Raw genomic sequence first — 17718 nt, forward strand, 5'->3', positions numbered from 1 at the left:
AAGTAGTCATTAGCAATCAAAGAGGCATTCTGAGGGCAAAAGTCGTTTTATTTCATCATGTTAAAACTCTAATAAAAGAAACATATAACATAATATTAGCAATTTTTTGTGATTATTTTTTGGTGACTCTTAATTAGAAATGTCTAACAGCATTTAATTAGGTAGGCATCTTCTTGTCCTCAATATCAGGCTGTGGACATTTAAAAGAGGTTTTGTTATAGGGAAAAAAATCAGAGGCCAGTGTTCTATGAACCAATAGGTTTTTGCTGTTGAACTCTTTAAGGCAAGTACAAGGCTAACATGAAATATCTAGGGAGTGTCGTAGGGCCAATAAAATAAAACAGGAGTTCCTTGAAATCCCAAGCTCAGTGGTCTTTAAGTCATGGGAGGAAATGGAAATGGGTCCGTGATAGTTTAGCCTTCACAAATTCAGATTTCATTAATCTCTTATTCATTCTAGTTAATAATATGTGGGATGCCTAGTTCATTGATCATTTGTATTTCATGAAGTAGGTCAATGAATTTTTTTGGGTAGGGACAGTTTTTATATGTCTAATTGGTTGCTCATATCAGATGTCAGTTGCAAGAAGGTGCCAGTGGTAGACTGACAAAGCCTGTCTCTCTGGACCTGCAACATGAAATTTTCTATCATAAGTTAAGACAGTTTCCAGGGAAGGGCAGGTGGAGGGAAATGTCAGGCTAGGAGAGGAAGTGAGACTGAAGCAGGGTTAGCCTTCCTCAAATCTTCCAAAAAACAAACCAAAAAATAACTCTGTGTGTGTGTGGTGGGGTTTCTGGGGTTATTTTATCTTCCAAAGTACAAAATTCTGTTTTAGAATAGAAGAATGTTTATCTGCTTTTAGGTAGATGTGTCACTGCTCCAATTCATCTTTCATTTAATTATTCTCTGCCACATTAGTTAGTCTCAGTCAGATAACAAAATGTTCATGTGCTAAGCCTGGCTAATATTATTTTTTTTCTCTCACTTTTTTTTTTTAAATTGCAATTTAAATTATTCTTTGCCAATTCTTATTTTAGGAAATAACCAAAAGCACTTTACACCTAAAAGTATGAAACATGAAAGTAATTACAAATAGTATATTGCTTCAGTGAAAAAGAAATCCAAGTATAGCTCATTTATTTCAACGAATGTACAAGTCCATGGACCTCCATTTCTTCATCTGGCTCTTGAATTACATGGCTTCTGAGGTCCCTTTGATCTGTAGGTCTGTGTTCCCATGGTCCATTGGTGATGAGCATGGGGAGTTTGAAGGCTGGGGAAGGAATTTTTTTTTCCACCAGTGTTTCAGTGTTCCTTTAGATATCTAGAAATTTAATTACAATTAAGGGTTTGTCATTTCTAATCTGGATCAGGGGTATGTTTAAATTTTCCCCCGGAGGATTCACCTGTGTAACTAGCCAAAGTTACTCTTACCATCTCTGCCAGAATATTTCTTAATGTTATGCTATTAAATCTTATTTAGAGGTAGTACTAAAATTCAGGAATTTCTTGGTAATATAAACCAATTTATAAAATTTTAAGTTTATCAAAATTTAAAAAACAAGATATTAATTTGTTTACCTATACCACATACCTATATCAATTAATATATATTAATAATAATACATGACAATAAATTAATAAATTAAACAATAAAATAATAAACTAATTAATGTATTCAATAATATCCATTATACCTATGTCAGACTTCAGTTAAACCACATTGAAGCATTTGCCACATTAGATATTGACACCTAACTTGCAGAATGCAAATGTATACAGAGTAACTAAATTCCAAAATGGCAATATGGAGTTAATGGTTCACTGGATCATAGGTGTATAATGGGATAGGACCTCAAAGGCCATGTAGTCCAAACTCTCTGTTTATAGATGAGGAAACCAAGTTCAAGTTAGTTAAACTGTCTTGTCCCAGATCACACAGGCCTTTCATATCATAAGTAAATTTGAACCCAGGTTTAAGTGCAAGTACTCCATAGACATGGCAGAAATCCTCAAGCTGGGTTGATGATACAGGTAATATCCTGTATTCTGGAAAATCTACCGGAGTAGTCTCACCAGGTGTAGTTGTGCTTATTAACTAAAACACAAGCATTCCTTGAGTGTAGCCACTATCTATCAATCAATAAAGTATTTCATAAATACCTGGTATCGTCTTGTCACTTTGTTGCTAGGCTTGCAAAAACGAAGGGAATTGCCTCGTTTCTTAAAAAATATTACGCTGTATTAGGCTATATGATATGCACATATAAGCACTCACCAAAACAAACAAGTAAATAAATGAACAAACACACACACATAAATGAACAAACAGGTAAATACATAGGGTTTTTGGTGGTCATAATACTCTTCTAGGTGTTAAAAAAGTACAGAGTTTAGACGCCATCCTTATGGAGCTGACCGTCTAGTGGGTAAATAAGAATCAAACACTGATATTGTATAATAATACATATTAATGTTAGATGTGTTTCAGAGTTGTAAAAAGAAGGCTTTATATGTAGCCCAAGAATTAAAATTATTATCAGTTAGGGGACTTAGCTTAATCATAGAAAATTATTTTGATTCTGAAATTAATATTAATCTATCCAGATATGCAGAGGTAACATGGTAGGAAAAATCACATTGGTGAGTTGGGTTCAAATCTTACTTCTATCACTTTCTACCCATGTAACATTAGAGTGGGACCAGGAACACTCTTGGTTACTTTTATCTCCAAGTATCACTTCCATCTCCAGTCATGTGATCTGGCAGTTATATGACACAGTGAATAGAGTAGTAGACCTAGAGACAGGAAGACCTGAGTTCAAATATGAATTCAAACACTTAGTAGATGTGTGACCCTGGGCAAGTTGCATAACTTGTGTCTGCTCACTTTCTTCAGTTGTCAAATGGAGTATAATAACAGCACCAATTTTCCATGGGTGTTCTCAGTCTCAAATGAGCTAATATTTGTAAAATACTAAGCATACTGCCTGGCACATAGTATGTACTAAATGAGTGCTATATATTTTTTATTATCTTATGACCTTTTACATCATGAACAGAACACCAAAATCTTTGGTTATGCTTAGCTTTCAACCCACTTTTAATCTCCCTGGACCCCCTTAAAAATTATCTGTAAGAATTGTTGTTTTAAGTACATGAAATCATTAGATTTTTAATATTTACCCATTTAAGTCGTATACTACAATGACAATTTGTAAGTATCTGTGGCTTTATTTGGGTGCAAGAAAAATCTGATTTTGTTGTTGACTACATTATAAATTTCTTAGTAAAAAAAAAATTCATAGAATTAACCATGTAATAATAAGCCAATTCATTTGCAGAGTAACTTTTCTTGTGCACAGGTTTTACTATATTATAACCCTGCTCCAAAATCTTGTGTCCCCCATTGTCTATAGGCTAATTTATATTTAAAGCCTTTTGCAGTCTGGTTCCTATCTATCTTTCCAAACATTATGTATTACCTCCTTTCATATGCTTTCTGTTCCAACCAAAGTGACCTAAGATCTGTTCTCTGAAGCCATCAATTCTGCCCCATGGATCTCACATGCCTGGAATCTATCCCACATCACATTTAGAATCCTCAGTTTTCCTTTGAGCCTCAGGAGTCATCCTCACAAAAGCCTCTCTTCCCCTTATCCATTCTTTTTCTTTATTCTCCCATTTAAGTTATTATTGTATTAAATATCTATGAATATAGGTCTTACCTTCCTCTCTAGAAGAATGTGAATGCTGAGAAAAGAGACTAGTTTGTGTTTTGAATTTATAGACCCAGCACTGTATAATGCCTGTTATAAGCAGTTAATAAATGTTAAATCAACTTGAAATGTATACATAGAATATTAGAGCCATTTAACCTTATATTTTAAATGGTTTTCTATGCTGAGTTTTCCTGCTAATTCACTGGGCAGATGACATTCTTGACAGCCTTAGAATAGGGAAAAAATTATTGTTTCTTTTTCATTACTGATTAATATCATTTCACACAAAAGAGAGCAAGACAATGCCACATTCAAGTAGTCTTGCCATTCTGAGGGATTGTATTCTAATGGACCTGTGGTAGAGAAGTTTCATAGTACACTCTAGCTTGCTGCTGTTAAAGGGAGATGAAGATGGAAATATCTCTTCCGTCTCTTTCCTTTATGTCTTGCACTTACTAGGCGACTAATAAATATAGGTTGAATATGCTGCATTTATTGAAATTATTCCTTTTAGCAATGGAGGAACAGGGAGATGGGGAAAGGGAAAACTGAAGAAGGTAAATTTTGTTATTTTATTTTGCTGAATTAGGAGAATTTGAAGTAAATTGCCTTTCAAATTTGTATTGAATCTTAACTCTGGCTTTGATTTCCCATTGGCATGTTTTTGCTTTTTTATTTTTTAAAAGCAACTTTTGGCCTTGCTCGTCTTCCACATCATTTCTTATCCTCTTTTCTATTTTCTGTCTGTACTTTACTGATCTCTAGACTCTCTTTGCCCTCACACACTGCCAAAAATTCCCTTCCCTATGACTTTCCAAAGTAGCCTAACCATGGAGAGGTATGTTCTCATTCTAAAATGACCTCTTTCTACTATCATCAGTTAGAATTTCCATTTCTTAAGTTTCTCTGGCTGGTACAGCTAGGTGGAACAGTAGATAGAGCTCTGGGAGAACCCGAGTTCAAATGTGGTCTTAGACACTCAGCTGAGGTTAGTTCACTTAACCTCTGACTGCTTGTATCCGCATCTGTAAAATGGGGATAATAGTACCTACCTCTCAGGGTTGTTGTGATGGTCAAATAAAATAAGAATTTTGATGTGCTTAGCATGCTATCTGAAACATAGTAATAAGCATATATAAATGTTGGCTATTATTATTTATACAGTCCTAATTATTATTACTGTTCTGATTAACTAATCAAAATAATTCCTAGTGATGCTCTTAGAGTAGACATTTGTACTTTTTTCCCCCTGCTAACTTTTAAGTCAATTACTGGTGGATAGCATGCCTCTGGAGATGCTTCTGAAATGACAGGTTTTTTTTTTTAAGCATCTTATCTACTTCAGCTGATCGAGTTTGTCTAGTAATAAAATACTTTTGGCATTAAAATAGCATGCTTCTTACCTACCCTACTTTTGGAGTTTACAGTGTTCACTCCTACAGAGCCTTCACTAGAAAAAAAAATAGCTTGACATGTCAGGTTTAAAAGAAAAACTGTCAGTATTTGAAATTTCAAATCAGAAATCTTTCAATGTGGCAAATATCTTTTGTGTTTAGATTCATCTGTAAAATATTTAATTTACATGTACAAATAGCTGTATAAAGAAATTAGTAAGTGAACAAATAAAAAATATATATTTACTCTTTATTAAGCTCTCAGGGTACCAGTACAAAGATTAGAGCTTAAAACCTTATAGAGAGGAGACCTCATAATTTTAGAAGTAGTATTTCTAGTTTTAACTACCCAAGAAGGATAAATGTTTTGGGAAGGCTGAGCAATTTATATTTATCTTTGTTTCCAGGGAATATGGAGCCATTGATGATGTAGATATCGATCTGCATATTGATGTTAGCTTTCTTGATGTAAGTATCTGTAATAGGTTTGGCAAACTTTAAAGTGTCTTATTTGTTTTTTGGAGCTTTGATTTTAACTGGTTACCCTGTTCACTGACATTCCTTCCTCATATATTAAATTTTATTTTAAGATTTTTAAAATATGTGCTTTGCTCCATTACATAGATTATATGGCATTTGCTTTATCTTTCCCTGTTAAAGTGTCTTGTGGAGAAAAAACATCCACTGGCTGGTTTGAGTAATGAAAATCTATATTTTTTTGAATGGAGAAAAAACATCCACTGGCTGGTTTGAGTAATGAAAATCTATATTTTTTTGCATGGAGAAAAAACATCCACTGACTGGTTTGAGTAATGAAAATCTATACTTTTTTGCTTTGGTACCTTTTAACAATTTTTGAAATTTATAATGATTGTTGCAACATTTTTGTGTATCTTAGGCTTTTGCTGTTTTACTGTGTAAGTGAAAAAGCAAAGATTAAGAATTTGTTTTTTCCTTGACAACATAGCAGACTTTAATGTTATTTGTACTCTGTTGTGATTTTTATACCTCTCACCATATAGAATAAATACAGTTGTTTGAAAGGTGAAAAAAGAAACAATATTCAAGGACTCTATCAGAAGGCTACTAATTAATTTTTTTAAATCTTGTTTCAGGAAGAGATTGCTGTGGCTTGGGATGTGATTCGAACGGAGCCTATAATAGTCCGACTGCACTGTTCACTTACACAGTATTTAAATGGCCCAGGTTAGTCTTATTTCTTTGCCTGTTTCCTTTTTTGAAGTGTGAATGAGTAGTTTATGGGACAAGCAAATCCTACTCAGATTCAGTCTCTAAATGCTGGGTAACCACCTCAGTAATGTTGTTGATAAATGTTATGAGGCCTAAAGGTAGAAGCTTAATCTACCATAGGGTCATTGGAATCAGATGTTTGTGTACTTCATGGTCTGGATTTTTAGAAGCCTCAGGGTTCTGCCATGAAACAGTTACTGTAATGCTTAATCATTTTGCTTGCTATGATGTTTTGGTCAGCCAAGGTTGTGTGTTTGGTCTTATTTTCCAGTAAATGTTCGTAGTAAGAGGAAAAGAATTCTTGTGACGTTGAATCGAAGCAGGGCATTGGGGTGGGGGCAGGGGTGTGTGGTAGAGTAAAATGTTCTAGAATACTGCAAAGGTTGGAGTGGCCCAGGTTGTGAAGGGCTTTGTATTCCAAACAGTGGATTTAATATTTGGTCCTAGAAGTGATAGAGTGACATTGGAATTTATCAAATAGGAGTTTTGACTTGGTCAATAATTTCCTAGTCATAGTCTGATTTTTTTTTTCCTATAAAATGAAGGGGTTCTAAGTCCTGCTATCCTCTGCCATATTTTCCCCCAGAAAAATTCCTTGGTTCTTTATTGTCTTTAAGATAGTAACTATAAGCCTGGAAATCACGGTCCTTCCTAGTCCAGCTCAAAAGTACCTTTTCCTCTCCTACCCTTCGTTCACTGAAAATATTTACCAATATTCATAAGTAAAAATCACTGTGTTCCCTTCAAGCATTGTTAGTAAATGAATGCTTTGATTCTATTAGCATTTTTAGGTTAATGGACATTTGAACAATATGTAGATAAACCCCTGTTCATCTCTTCATTAAAACAAAAATCCTGTTTGTCTTTGGGTAATATATAAATTATTTTTATTTGACATATACTACTATGTATTTGTGCTACATACACTTCATAAATACAGAAATTATAGGTATTAGATTGATAGAGTAACTATTATTCTGTAAGTGATGATAAAGAATTAGTCTCATTTTCTTTGAAATAACTAAACAAAGCAAAATTAGGTTAAATGATAGATTAGTACATATCTTATAAAATTAAAAACACTTGGGAAAAATTCCTTAAGAATGCTATTAAGATAGGTACTAATGCAATGGATTGTCTTCATCTAGAATTAGGACCTGAGATTTCTTTGAGACTTAGTTGCCATCTGTGATGTAACTCTTCACAATCTTGTTTGGCCATCAGTACAACTTGGCTGCTATGTGACTTTGGGGAAATTACTTTTTTTCTCAGTTTACCTGTAATTGTAATCTATGTTCTTCTTAGGGCAATGTATTCTATAGATTTATGGATGTCACTTATGAAACTTTTCTTCCTCATTTTTTTTCTATTTGTTCCTTAAAGGTTAGGGATTGGGATTGGATTTCTCAATTTTTTTTGTATTTCCTTCCTCATCCCTTAAACTAGGCACAATAGCATGTATAATATATATATATATATGCTATATATACTATATGCTACATATATATAATATATGTATAGCATGTTCAGTAAATATTTATTGGTTTAACATGGTTACTGCTTTCAATATAAAGTTATCTTTTGTTTTATCTGTCCAAAAATTTCAACTTTCAGATTGTCCCTATTCCTGGAGTCAAAATATTATTCGATGAACAGTTCCATGTCCACCCTTTTGTGCTTTGAAAATTCTTGGTCATATTTACTCTCAGTCTTTGTTCTTCTAGAGTAGGAGGTCTTATTCTGAGGCCATGAACTAGGATTTTGGTTTTTATTTTTAATATTTTGGTAACTATTAAATATAATTTTAATCTATATTTTCTGTTTTATGCATTTTAATAAAATGCCCTCAGCAGTCAGTCAAATGGGTTTATATACAAAAGTTTAAGAACTTTGCTCTTAGTAAAGAAAACGCTTTTGACAAAATTCCATACCAGTTTTTATTAAAAACTCTAGAAATCAATTAATTTGATTTTCTTATCTTAATATAATAATATCTTACTATATCTTAATATAGTAATAAACATGTATCTAAATTCAAGAGCAATCTTTATACATGACAGGTTAAAAACTGTTCTAAATCATTAAGAGTAAAGCAAGGATGACCATTATCACCACTACCCTTTAAACATAATATAATAAAACAAAAAGGAAAAATTGAGGGAATAAACATAGGCAGAGGAAATAAAATGAATTAACTTTTTGCAGATCTGATGATGTACTTGGAGAACCTTAATTAGTAAACTGAAATTAATTGAAATATTAATAAAGGAAACATTAATTACTCTTAGGTAGATCAAACCAGTATAATAAACATGACATCTAAATTAATTTACTTACTCAGTTCTCTACAAATTAAATTTCTGAAGAAATATTTTATAGAGCTAAAAACATAATGTAATTCATATGGATGAACAAAAAATCTCAAGGGTAATAATGAAACAAGTGAGAAAGAAAGGTGTCTATAATGATCGGATCTCAAACTGTAATGCAGAGCAGTAACCATTAATTTAACTTGGTGAGAGATAGAGAATTAGATATACTACATAGAGAATTAGATATACTACACAGAGAAATAGAGAAGCATTATGTTCATAAACCCAAACATTCTAGCTCCTGGAAGAAGGACTGATTATCTGAGGAAAATCTTTTGGGAAAACTGGTCAGGCTTCTGGGAAAAAAAAATGAGTAAAGGCCTACCCCTTACACCATAAACCAAGATAAATTCTAAATGGTTATCTGCCCTAGATGTAGAAGATGACAATATAAGAAAATTAGAAGTTTAGAGGAAAATTTGCCTTATGGATCTATATATTAGAGAAGATTTTATGACTAAACAAGCAATGGAGAAGATTACTTACAATTGTCCATTTGATTATATAAAATTTAAAAAATTTTGCTGTGCAAATCTCATGCAGTAAAAATCAGATTATCAGGGAAAATAACTGGGACTTTCTCTGAGAAAGATCTCTTTTCCTTGATTTATCAAGAACAGATTCAAATTTACATGACTATGAGACATCAAAAAAAGTAGTCCAAGCTGTCAGCAACCACATGAAAAAATGTTCTAAATCATTAATAATTAGATCAGGGCAAACTAAAGCAACATTGAGGTCTGAGGTTTTGAGACTAGTAAAGAGGAAAGAAAAAATGACAAATGTTAGGCTGTGGGGAAAACTGGGACACTAGTGCACTATTGCTAAAGATGTCAATCGGTCCAGCCATTCCAGAAAACATTTTGAACTGTACCCCCAAATTTACTAAAATGTATGTATCTTTTGACCTAGCTATATCACAAGTGAGGTTATACCTTCAAAGAAATCAAAGAACTTTTTATCTATATCTATATACACAAGTATTTTAGTAGTTCTATTTTGTAAAAGTAGCTAAAAATTTTAAACAACAGATGTGTTCTTCTATTGGGTAATGGCTAATTGTAATATATGAATGTAATGGTATATTATTGCACTGTAGGAAATGAAATGATAAATAGAAGTTTTCAAGGAAACTGAGGAGCACTTTAAGAATCAAAGAGTGGATTGAGGAGAAATACAACAATTTTACAATGATAACATTATGGACATCTTTGAAAGATTTTAAAACTCTGATATATGTAACGATAAACTATGAGTCCTAAAGAATGAGGACAAAAGGCATTGCTCACCTTACATTTAAAATGCAGAAAGAAATAGACGTTTTGTCGCATGGCCAATATAGAATTGCATTTTTTCTTCTGGAATATGAAAGTATATGTCACGTGCTTTATTTTTCTATTTTTGCTTGCTCAATGGTAGAAGAGGATGTGTAGTGAGATAAACAGGTTTCTTTTAAGGAGAAAAAAGATCCCATTTTCCAAATTAATGGCCCTATTGTTTTTTATTCTCCCAAAAGCCACTCCCAAGTCCAATTCTATTCCTGGGGAAGCTAACAGGGTTATTTGAGTGCTTTATGTTTCTATTCTTATACAAATATATTTACTTTATAGTCTTGAGTGTATTATACATTTTCTTTAGTGTAAAATTGAGTCTGTTCTGCCTTCAGTATTCATGGTAAACCGAGTGCCTATACATCAGTTGGCGACCTAGTCACCTGCTGTTGGGGAGAACTGGACACAAACTATTCTTAAGCTTTATTTTAGATGTTTACCTTGATTGCCTCCAGGTCAGGAAAAGAATCAGATAGTGAAAATAACATTTCAGTATATCTGCCCACAGGATCCAGACCCAGTCTATGTGAGACTGTCCATTCAAAAACAAAACAAAACAAAACATTTGACATCTCTTTTGGGCATGTGTCTTGGATTGAGCTGTTGGCACCAGAGCAGAAGAACAGATTTATGACCTGCCAGTTCAATCAAGCAAATACTTATTAAGTAGCTACTGTATTCAGATTGAGTGCCCTGCTAGACTACAGTGACCCTGTGCTCATGGAGTATATATACAATGGTAGTGGTTGGAGAGCATTTGGGTCTGAAGGGGATAGGCCTCAGAACCTCATCTCATTCTGGCTCTGTCTTTTATCTTCTTATTTCATTCTTGTATGATTTCCATTTGGGTCAGATTCTCCAATGCCTTACTTTGAACTTGAGCCTGGGGTTGGTCCTTGGGGCCTATCTGGTCCAGGCCAGTCTTAAGAAGTCTGTTCTGTGTTTTGGCCATTCTTGAAGTACAATGTGTTCTGTGTCCGGATCAGATTGTAGGACATGGTCCTTTAAAATGGAAGAGAATAAAGTTTTGCCCCCAAAATTTAGAGCACAAAGATTTTGATCTTGGTCCTTTTCTTTTTCAGTGCCTACTGTGGATGTATTTCAGATTTCCACAAAAGAAAGATTTGGATTGGGACATCAATTAAAAAAGTAAGTTTATAAAAGAAACAAAACTAACCTTTATGCGAAGGGATTTTATTAATGCTCATTTTCCTTCTTGAAAGCAGTGAGAGTTTCTTGTATGTGGAAGATACTGTAGAGGAACCTCAAGAACCTCAAGCGTGTGCACAGACACGCTCACAAACACTCTTACACTTGACAGCATATCACCTCACATTTATGGAACAATGTGGTCCTTTAATAAATGTTCGTGTGTGTGTACACACACAGATACGTACATACATACATACATACAGCTTTCCTCCCATCTCTAAGAACTTCCTTCTCAAGGCTTGGCTAGAACAGCTCTCTCTTGGTTCCCCTTCACTTTGAATATCTTGTGTTCTAAACTAGCACCTTGTTTTATATAAACTCACCCACCAGTACTCTGCGCCTCAGTAAAAAGCAACTTCTTACCAGTTTCATTCCAGTTCACTGAATTTTTTTACAAGGTCTTGTTATACTTATTCCACATTCTCTGCTTGGTTGATAAAATACAGGTGTTGATACCTTGTTTGGATTTCTGATATGATTTCGTCAGGATGTGTTCTCAATTGATAAAGATAGAATAGCATAGGGTAATTGATGCATTAATTCAGTGAACCTACCCTTATACTTTTGTCAGTATTGAGAATTCTTGATATGAAAGCTCCTTTAAATAATGCACAAAAATTGCACAAAACTTATCTAACAAGTTATCTAGGGCAGTGGTGTCAAACATCCCCCTGAAACAGAATGAAATATAATTGGAAAATATCAAAATAAATAAAAATACCATACAAAAAATCAAGTTAATTTGTGGTTTTCTAAGTAAATATGCAGTCTTCATGGATTTGTTTCTCTTTCAATTTGATGCCACACACTTAGGGCATGCAGTAAGAGGGCATGAACCCAGTTTTTCCTGATTCTGAGGCTCACTCACTGGGCCACATTGCCTTTCAGTCCATATTTAATGTATCATTAACAATGCTGTAAATAGCTCCCTTATTAATGGGAAATCCAACAGCTGAAAACTTCAGACATCTGTAAAACAGAAGCCTTGGAAGCTAGGAGGCAGAACCTTCTGAGTTGAAGAAATTGCTATTAAAGTCATTCCTATTATTTTGTAGAGAGATTTTAAATGACAGTCTATGAACTCTTGTACTGTCACATCTAGCAAGTTTTATTTCAAACACCAGTGAAATAAAAGTGGTGACAGAGGTAGGCAGATTAATAGAGGTAGGTACTTTTGACAGATTGATAGCAAAGCTATAAATTAAAAATTTTATGGAAACACCAGAGAACAATAATTGTGTAGTAGCCATTGGCTATTTAGTGTAAATACCATTAGCCCTATAAATCTTCAGATGCAAAGGATATTGTTTTACATCTGACGTAGTACAAGAGTAAACGTGAATAATAGTGACTTTGAGTCATCACTGAAGTCACTGAAGTCTGTCCTATATATATTGTTTACAAAAGCAAAAAAAAAATTGTGAATCTGGAACTCAAAATCTTGTAAAAGTGAATGTTGAAAACTGTAATTTGAAAAAATAAAATACATTAAATGAAAAAAAAAAGACTCAAGAAGGTTTAGTGACTCACCCAGAATCATAGAAATAGTAAGGGACGGGATTTGAACTCAGGTTCTCCAGTGTTCTATGCATTAAAATGCCATATCAAAAATAAATTACTCTTTAAGATAGTAAAAAAAAATGTGTGCTGTTTTGCAAAGATTCTTATCTAAATGGTTGAACATTTTTTTTTTCCCCATAGAGGGATAAACATCATTGGGTCTTTGCGGTTTTTTGTTCGTTTTTTTTTCCATTCACACATAGACTATTTTGCTGATGCCAGAAAAGATTGGATAGCATTCTCTTTGAATTATTTATTGCAGAAATATTATATATTTACTGCTTCACATTCATGTACTGTTCCAAAGTGTTCTGAGGTCTTGTAGTGAAGTGGAAAGAAGAATCACTGAACCCTGAAGTCCTAAATCCTGAGCTCTAAGCAGGCTTTGCCACTAATCATTGTGATCCTAGACAGTCCCCTCACTACTCTGTGGTGAAGTTTCCTTACTTATAAAATGAATGTTGGACTACATCTTTTCAAGTCCTTCCAATTCTTAAATTACATGTTTTTCCCTTCATTTAATCTTCATAATATTAAAGAGGAGGAAACAACAGTGCATAAAAGGTTAATTGAATTTTCATGTATCATGTAGGACATTAATGAGTAGAGCAGCACGAAAACTCAGGAATCCATTCTTGTTTGCAACTATGTGATTGTTATGTCCTCTTTGTAAACCTACCATTTTAGGATGTGGAGTCTATTGAAGATTATCTAATAATTCTGTGCTATCTTTAGCATTGGTCCTCTGTATAGGTGGAATAGGCAGCCACATAGTTTGATTCAAAATTTGCTGAAATGTTCTTCCTTTCAACATGTCTACCTCAGTTACCTGCCAAGATGCCTGAAATTTTTTCCATTAGTCACACTTTTGGGTTAAAAAGGCTTTACAGCCCTCTATTAAAATGCAAATGTTACCTAGGAGTGGGGAATATATTAAGCTGTTATCACTCCTTTACACTTTAGTTTATATTCATTTGTCAGTTAACAGGTTTTGTAACTTGGCCCTCAAAAAAAAAAGTGGAACCCAAGACAGGTAAGGTTGGATAGGAAAATGATATTTTAAAAAGTCATGGAAATGAGAGGAGTCCATTAAGACTCCATATGAAGGCAAGGAGCTTTTCAATTCTCCAGGTGAGGAATTCTCGTGGCTGCTGGGTAGAAGGGAAATAAATGAAACTTTTGACCACTTCAAAATTACTTAAGGCCAGCTCTTCACGTATTATTTTCACATCAAATCTTCTAAAATATTTTTCATGAAGGAAACTATAATAGAATTTGCATTTACTCTCATATCATTATTGAAATGGGATTGATTCATTTCTTAGGCAATAAAACAAAGAAATTAGTAACAAATTAAATCATATTCTCTAGTTTTTTAAAAGTTAATTAAATTTATTAAAAATATTATATCTTTTCTAGTTGTGCAACTACTGTTGATCCTCAGGAGTGTTCTGAAAGATCTTTACACAGTTGATTTGTGAGATACTTGCTATCCTTAATCTTTTCTTTTTTCTTTCTTTCTCTCCCTCCATCCCTTCCTTCCTTCCTCCCTTCCTTGATCCCTTCCTTCTTTCTTCCATTCCTCCCTTCCTCCCTTTCTTCTTTCCTTCCTTATTTCTTCCATTTCTCCCTTCCTTCCTTTCCTCCCTTTCTTCAATTCCTTCCTCTCTCCCTTCCTCCCTTTCTTCCTTCCTCCCTACCTTGCTTCTTTCCTTCCACCTGATATGTCATAGCCATGTCTACAGAGAGCTTTTGCCACATAACTGACTTCAAAAATACAACGTGTGGTTCTTAAGTAACAACACTCTGACGATAGTGTTGCCCTTCCATCAATGTATAGCTGTTCTATCCAAATGAAAATCTTTTATCCACAATTTTGTTTATTTTGATGACAGTAGTGGTTATTTGTGTTTACTTTACTGACATTTGACTGACTTAGAACTTTTGACCATGATCAAATGGACCTAGGTTAAGTGAGCTGTTTTCCCATATTAGTTAATTCTCTGTCAGTTAAGTAGTAGAACACTTTATGCCATATATATGTGTGTGTTTCATTTCAGTCTTTTGCTGAGTTTTAAGTCTGTAGTTTTTAATGATAGATATTGCTCCAAAAATATGTAAAAATCATATTTCTTAAAGAGAACATTTCAATGACCTAGAGATATTGCAGGGGCCGTTGGCATGGGGAAATCAAGCTTCTCAAGGATCATTCAAGCCTATAGGGAAACAGAATCCATTGAACAGAAGTTCAAAAGAAACTGTGTCTCAAAACAAAACAAAACAAAAAACCCAAACTGGTGTTCTCTCTGTTCTTCTGGTTTCAATAAGCCTACACTGCACTGTAGATCAAACAGTAAAAATCTTTCTAGCTTCCAGGTCCTTCTGAAGGTCATTTTTTCCCCAAAAGGAATAACTAGGTTATTCTGTAGCAACCATATGTCACTACTTGGTATTTTTTTTCCTATGGGAAATTCAACTCAGAAAGAGTCAAGAAAGAGAGTGACTTTTGTAGGTAGATATGATGCAAGTGGGCCAGGTACAAGGAATACCATAACATAGGCCTAGAGACAGAACAGGGCAGTGAGCTGAGTAAATCTCAGTAAATAATCTAATTTGACTTCCAAGTCTTTCCAATTCCACTGCTACAATACCTCTTGAACTGATCTTTTTTCCATTTCCATTGGAAACCCTCTAGTTCAAGCCCAAATCACAGTCACATGAACTATTTTAAAAAGTCTCCAGTCTCTATTTTTTCTAGTGTATCCTTAAACACTGCAACCTGAATCAGGCACCTGAACACTAAACTTCTCTACTCAAAAACCCTCAGTGGCTCCTATTGCATAACCAATAGAACATAAAGTCCTTAATACATCACTCCCTTTCACATTCTCAATTTGGAAGCCAAATGAAAATCTTAGCTTAAATTATGTTGGAACTATGATGACAGAACTTCTTTCAATTGACAGGATCATGCAGACATATGTTACGCAACAGTGGAAACAGAGCAAAGAAAAATCTAACTGCACACACAATAAAAAGCTCTCCGAGAAGAAAGTGAAATCCCCTCTTCACATATTTTCTACCTTGCGCAGGTAACAGCCCACCCCTATCATTGCCTTGTTAAGTTACAAAGATTATAATAATGCCATTTTCCTATTTCTAATGGCAATCTTTTTAAGTTGTTCATTTCTCTTTTAATAGCTGTCATTAACTTTGCAGTGAATCTCGTTCTCTTTCCCTTTCAACTTCACGTTGCTGACTCTGATAACCTCCAACTTTTAAAAATACTTTTTCTGTAGTTTTTTGTTGCACATACAGTTTATTGCCACTTCTCGGAGTGTGTGCGTGCAACATTAAAATATTTACCTTTAATTTGGGCCTGGATACATATATTTTTTTTACATGACAGTTTATTCATCAGGAAAAGTTCTTTCATGTCCTTGTGAACACAAAACTCCTAATTTAAATGCTCTGGTTTATTAGAAAACATATCACATGACAATGTTGAAAATACTCATTCATCTCTGTATTAACCCTTTATTAAGTCCCCCCCCTTTTTTTTTGGTGAGCTGAACTCTGACCATGCAAGTAGTATCTGAATGGTTTTTATATCAGTCGTATCCTGTAAAAATTCTTATTTTCTCCCCCTAAGGTCGCCGAGTTATCCTCCCCCAGGTTGTGGTAAAAACAAATCCAAACTGAAACCGGAGCAAGATGGCATCTCCAAGACTCACAAGCTGCTGCGGAGGACTTGTTCCAGCACAGTCAAGGCTGAGGATGTGTGTGGGACCAAGTCCCACAGGACCTTTGGCCGCTCTCTGTCCAGCGACCCCCGAGCTGAGCAGGCTGTGACTATTAAATCGCACAAGCTGCTGAGCCGTTCTTGTGCTGCAGCTGTCAAACAGGAGGAGTGCATCACTCTAAAGCCACATAAATTATTGACTCGATCTTGTTCTGGGGACCCTCGATGTGAGCACAACAGTACTTTGAAGCCCCACAAACTGCTAAGCAGGTCTTACTCCAGTAACCTGAGAATGGAGGAGCTAGATGGGCTGAAGAACCACAAGTTACTCAGCAAGTCTCACCCCAGTGCCCCCAAGTCATCCAAAACGGAGCTTTTCAAGGAACCTATCGCAGAGGGCAGGAGACTCTCTCTTACCTCAGGGCTTATTGGTATCTTAACACCATCTACATCTTCATCGCCCCAGACAGCTGTGCGTAAATCTTTTTCATTTTAGACCTTTATAAAATGGTAGCCAAGAGTTTGTGAGAAGTAGAGTGGCAGAGTGATTAAAGAGCTAGTCCCAGAATCAGAAAAACTTAGGTTCATTGCCCTACCTCTGACCCTGAGTGGTAAACTTGGATTAAGTTATTTAAGATGTCACTGGTAACTTTATAAACTTTATAAAATATAAAATATAAGTTGCATAAAAAGTTCATCTTGGCATTGGTAAAGTAAGTTGATCACCTAGAGCCTCCTACAACTGATAAAATCATTGGTCCAATGCCTCTCTCTTCCCACCCTTCAACAAATAAAAAGTTGCTAGCAGGTTACAGGCATTTGTGGCAACTATAGGCAGTAGGGTTAGGCGTTCTTACAACACTGGTAAATATTTTGGATTTGGTTTCAAAGAGAAAAGTGCAGCTATTCATTTGAGTTTTATAAACAATGCATCTGTCATGGAAATGTGTGAAAAGGAACTGAATTAATACTCATCATGGTAATGTGTCTTGGTAAAAGAAAGCTTTCCCTTCTTAAAATGCATATTATTTTAATATTATAACTTATAAATTTATTTAACCTCTAATCCTTTCTTATGACTTTTGTTTTATGGTTAAATTTTAGAGCCAGATCCCTTCTTTGCAAACTTAATA

At 34.5% G+C, this 17718-nt stretch overlaps 1 protein-coding gene across 1 annotated transcript in view; it reads left to right on the forward strand.

Annotated features, from left to right (window-relative positions):
* PARP8 (poly(ADP-ribose) polymerase family member 8) overlaps positions 1–17718 on the forward strand; it is a 221780-nt gene that overhangs the window by 149776 nt on the left and 54286 nt on the right. The window contains exons 8-12 of the mRNA XM_036742146.1: positions 5525–5585; positions 6233–6323; positions 11154–11220; positions 15810–15935; positions 16496–17057. Coding sequence (XP_036598041.1) covers positions 5525–5585; positions 6233–6323; positions 11154–11220; positions 15810–15935; positions 16496–17057 — 907 coding nt within the window. The remainder of the gene's footprint in view (positions 1–5524; positions 5586–6232; positions 6324–11153; positions 11221–15809; positions 15936–16495; positions 17058–17718) is intronic.

This window comes from Trichosurus vulpecula, chromosome 1 (genome assembly GCF_011100635.1).
Source record: "Trichosurus vulpecula isolate mTriVul1 chromosome 1, mTriVul1.pri, whole genome shotgun sequence".
Taxonomy (NCBI): Eukaryota; Metazoa; Chordata; class Mammalia; order Diprotodontia; family Phalangeridae; genus Trichosurus; species Trichosurus vulpecula.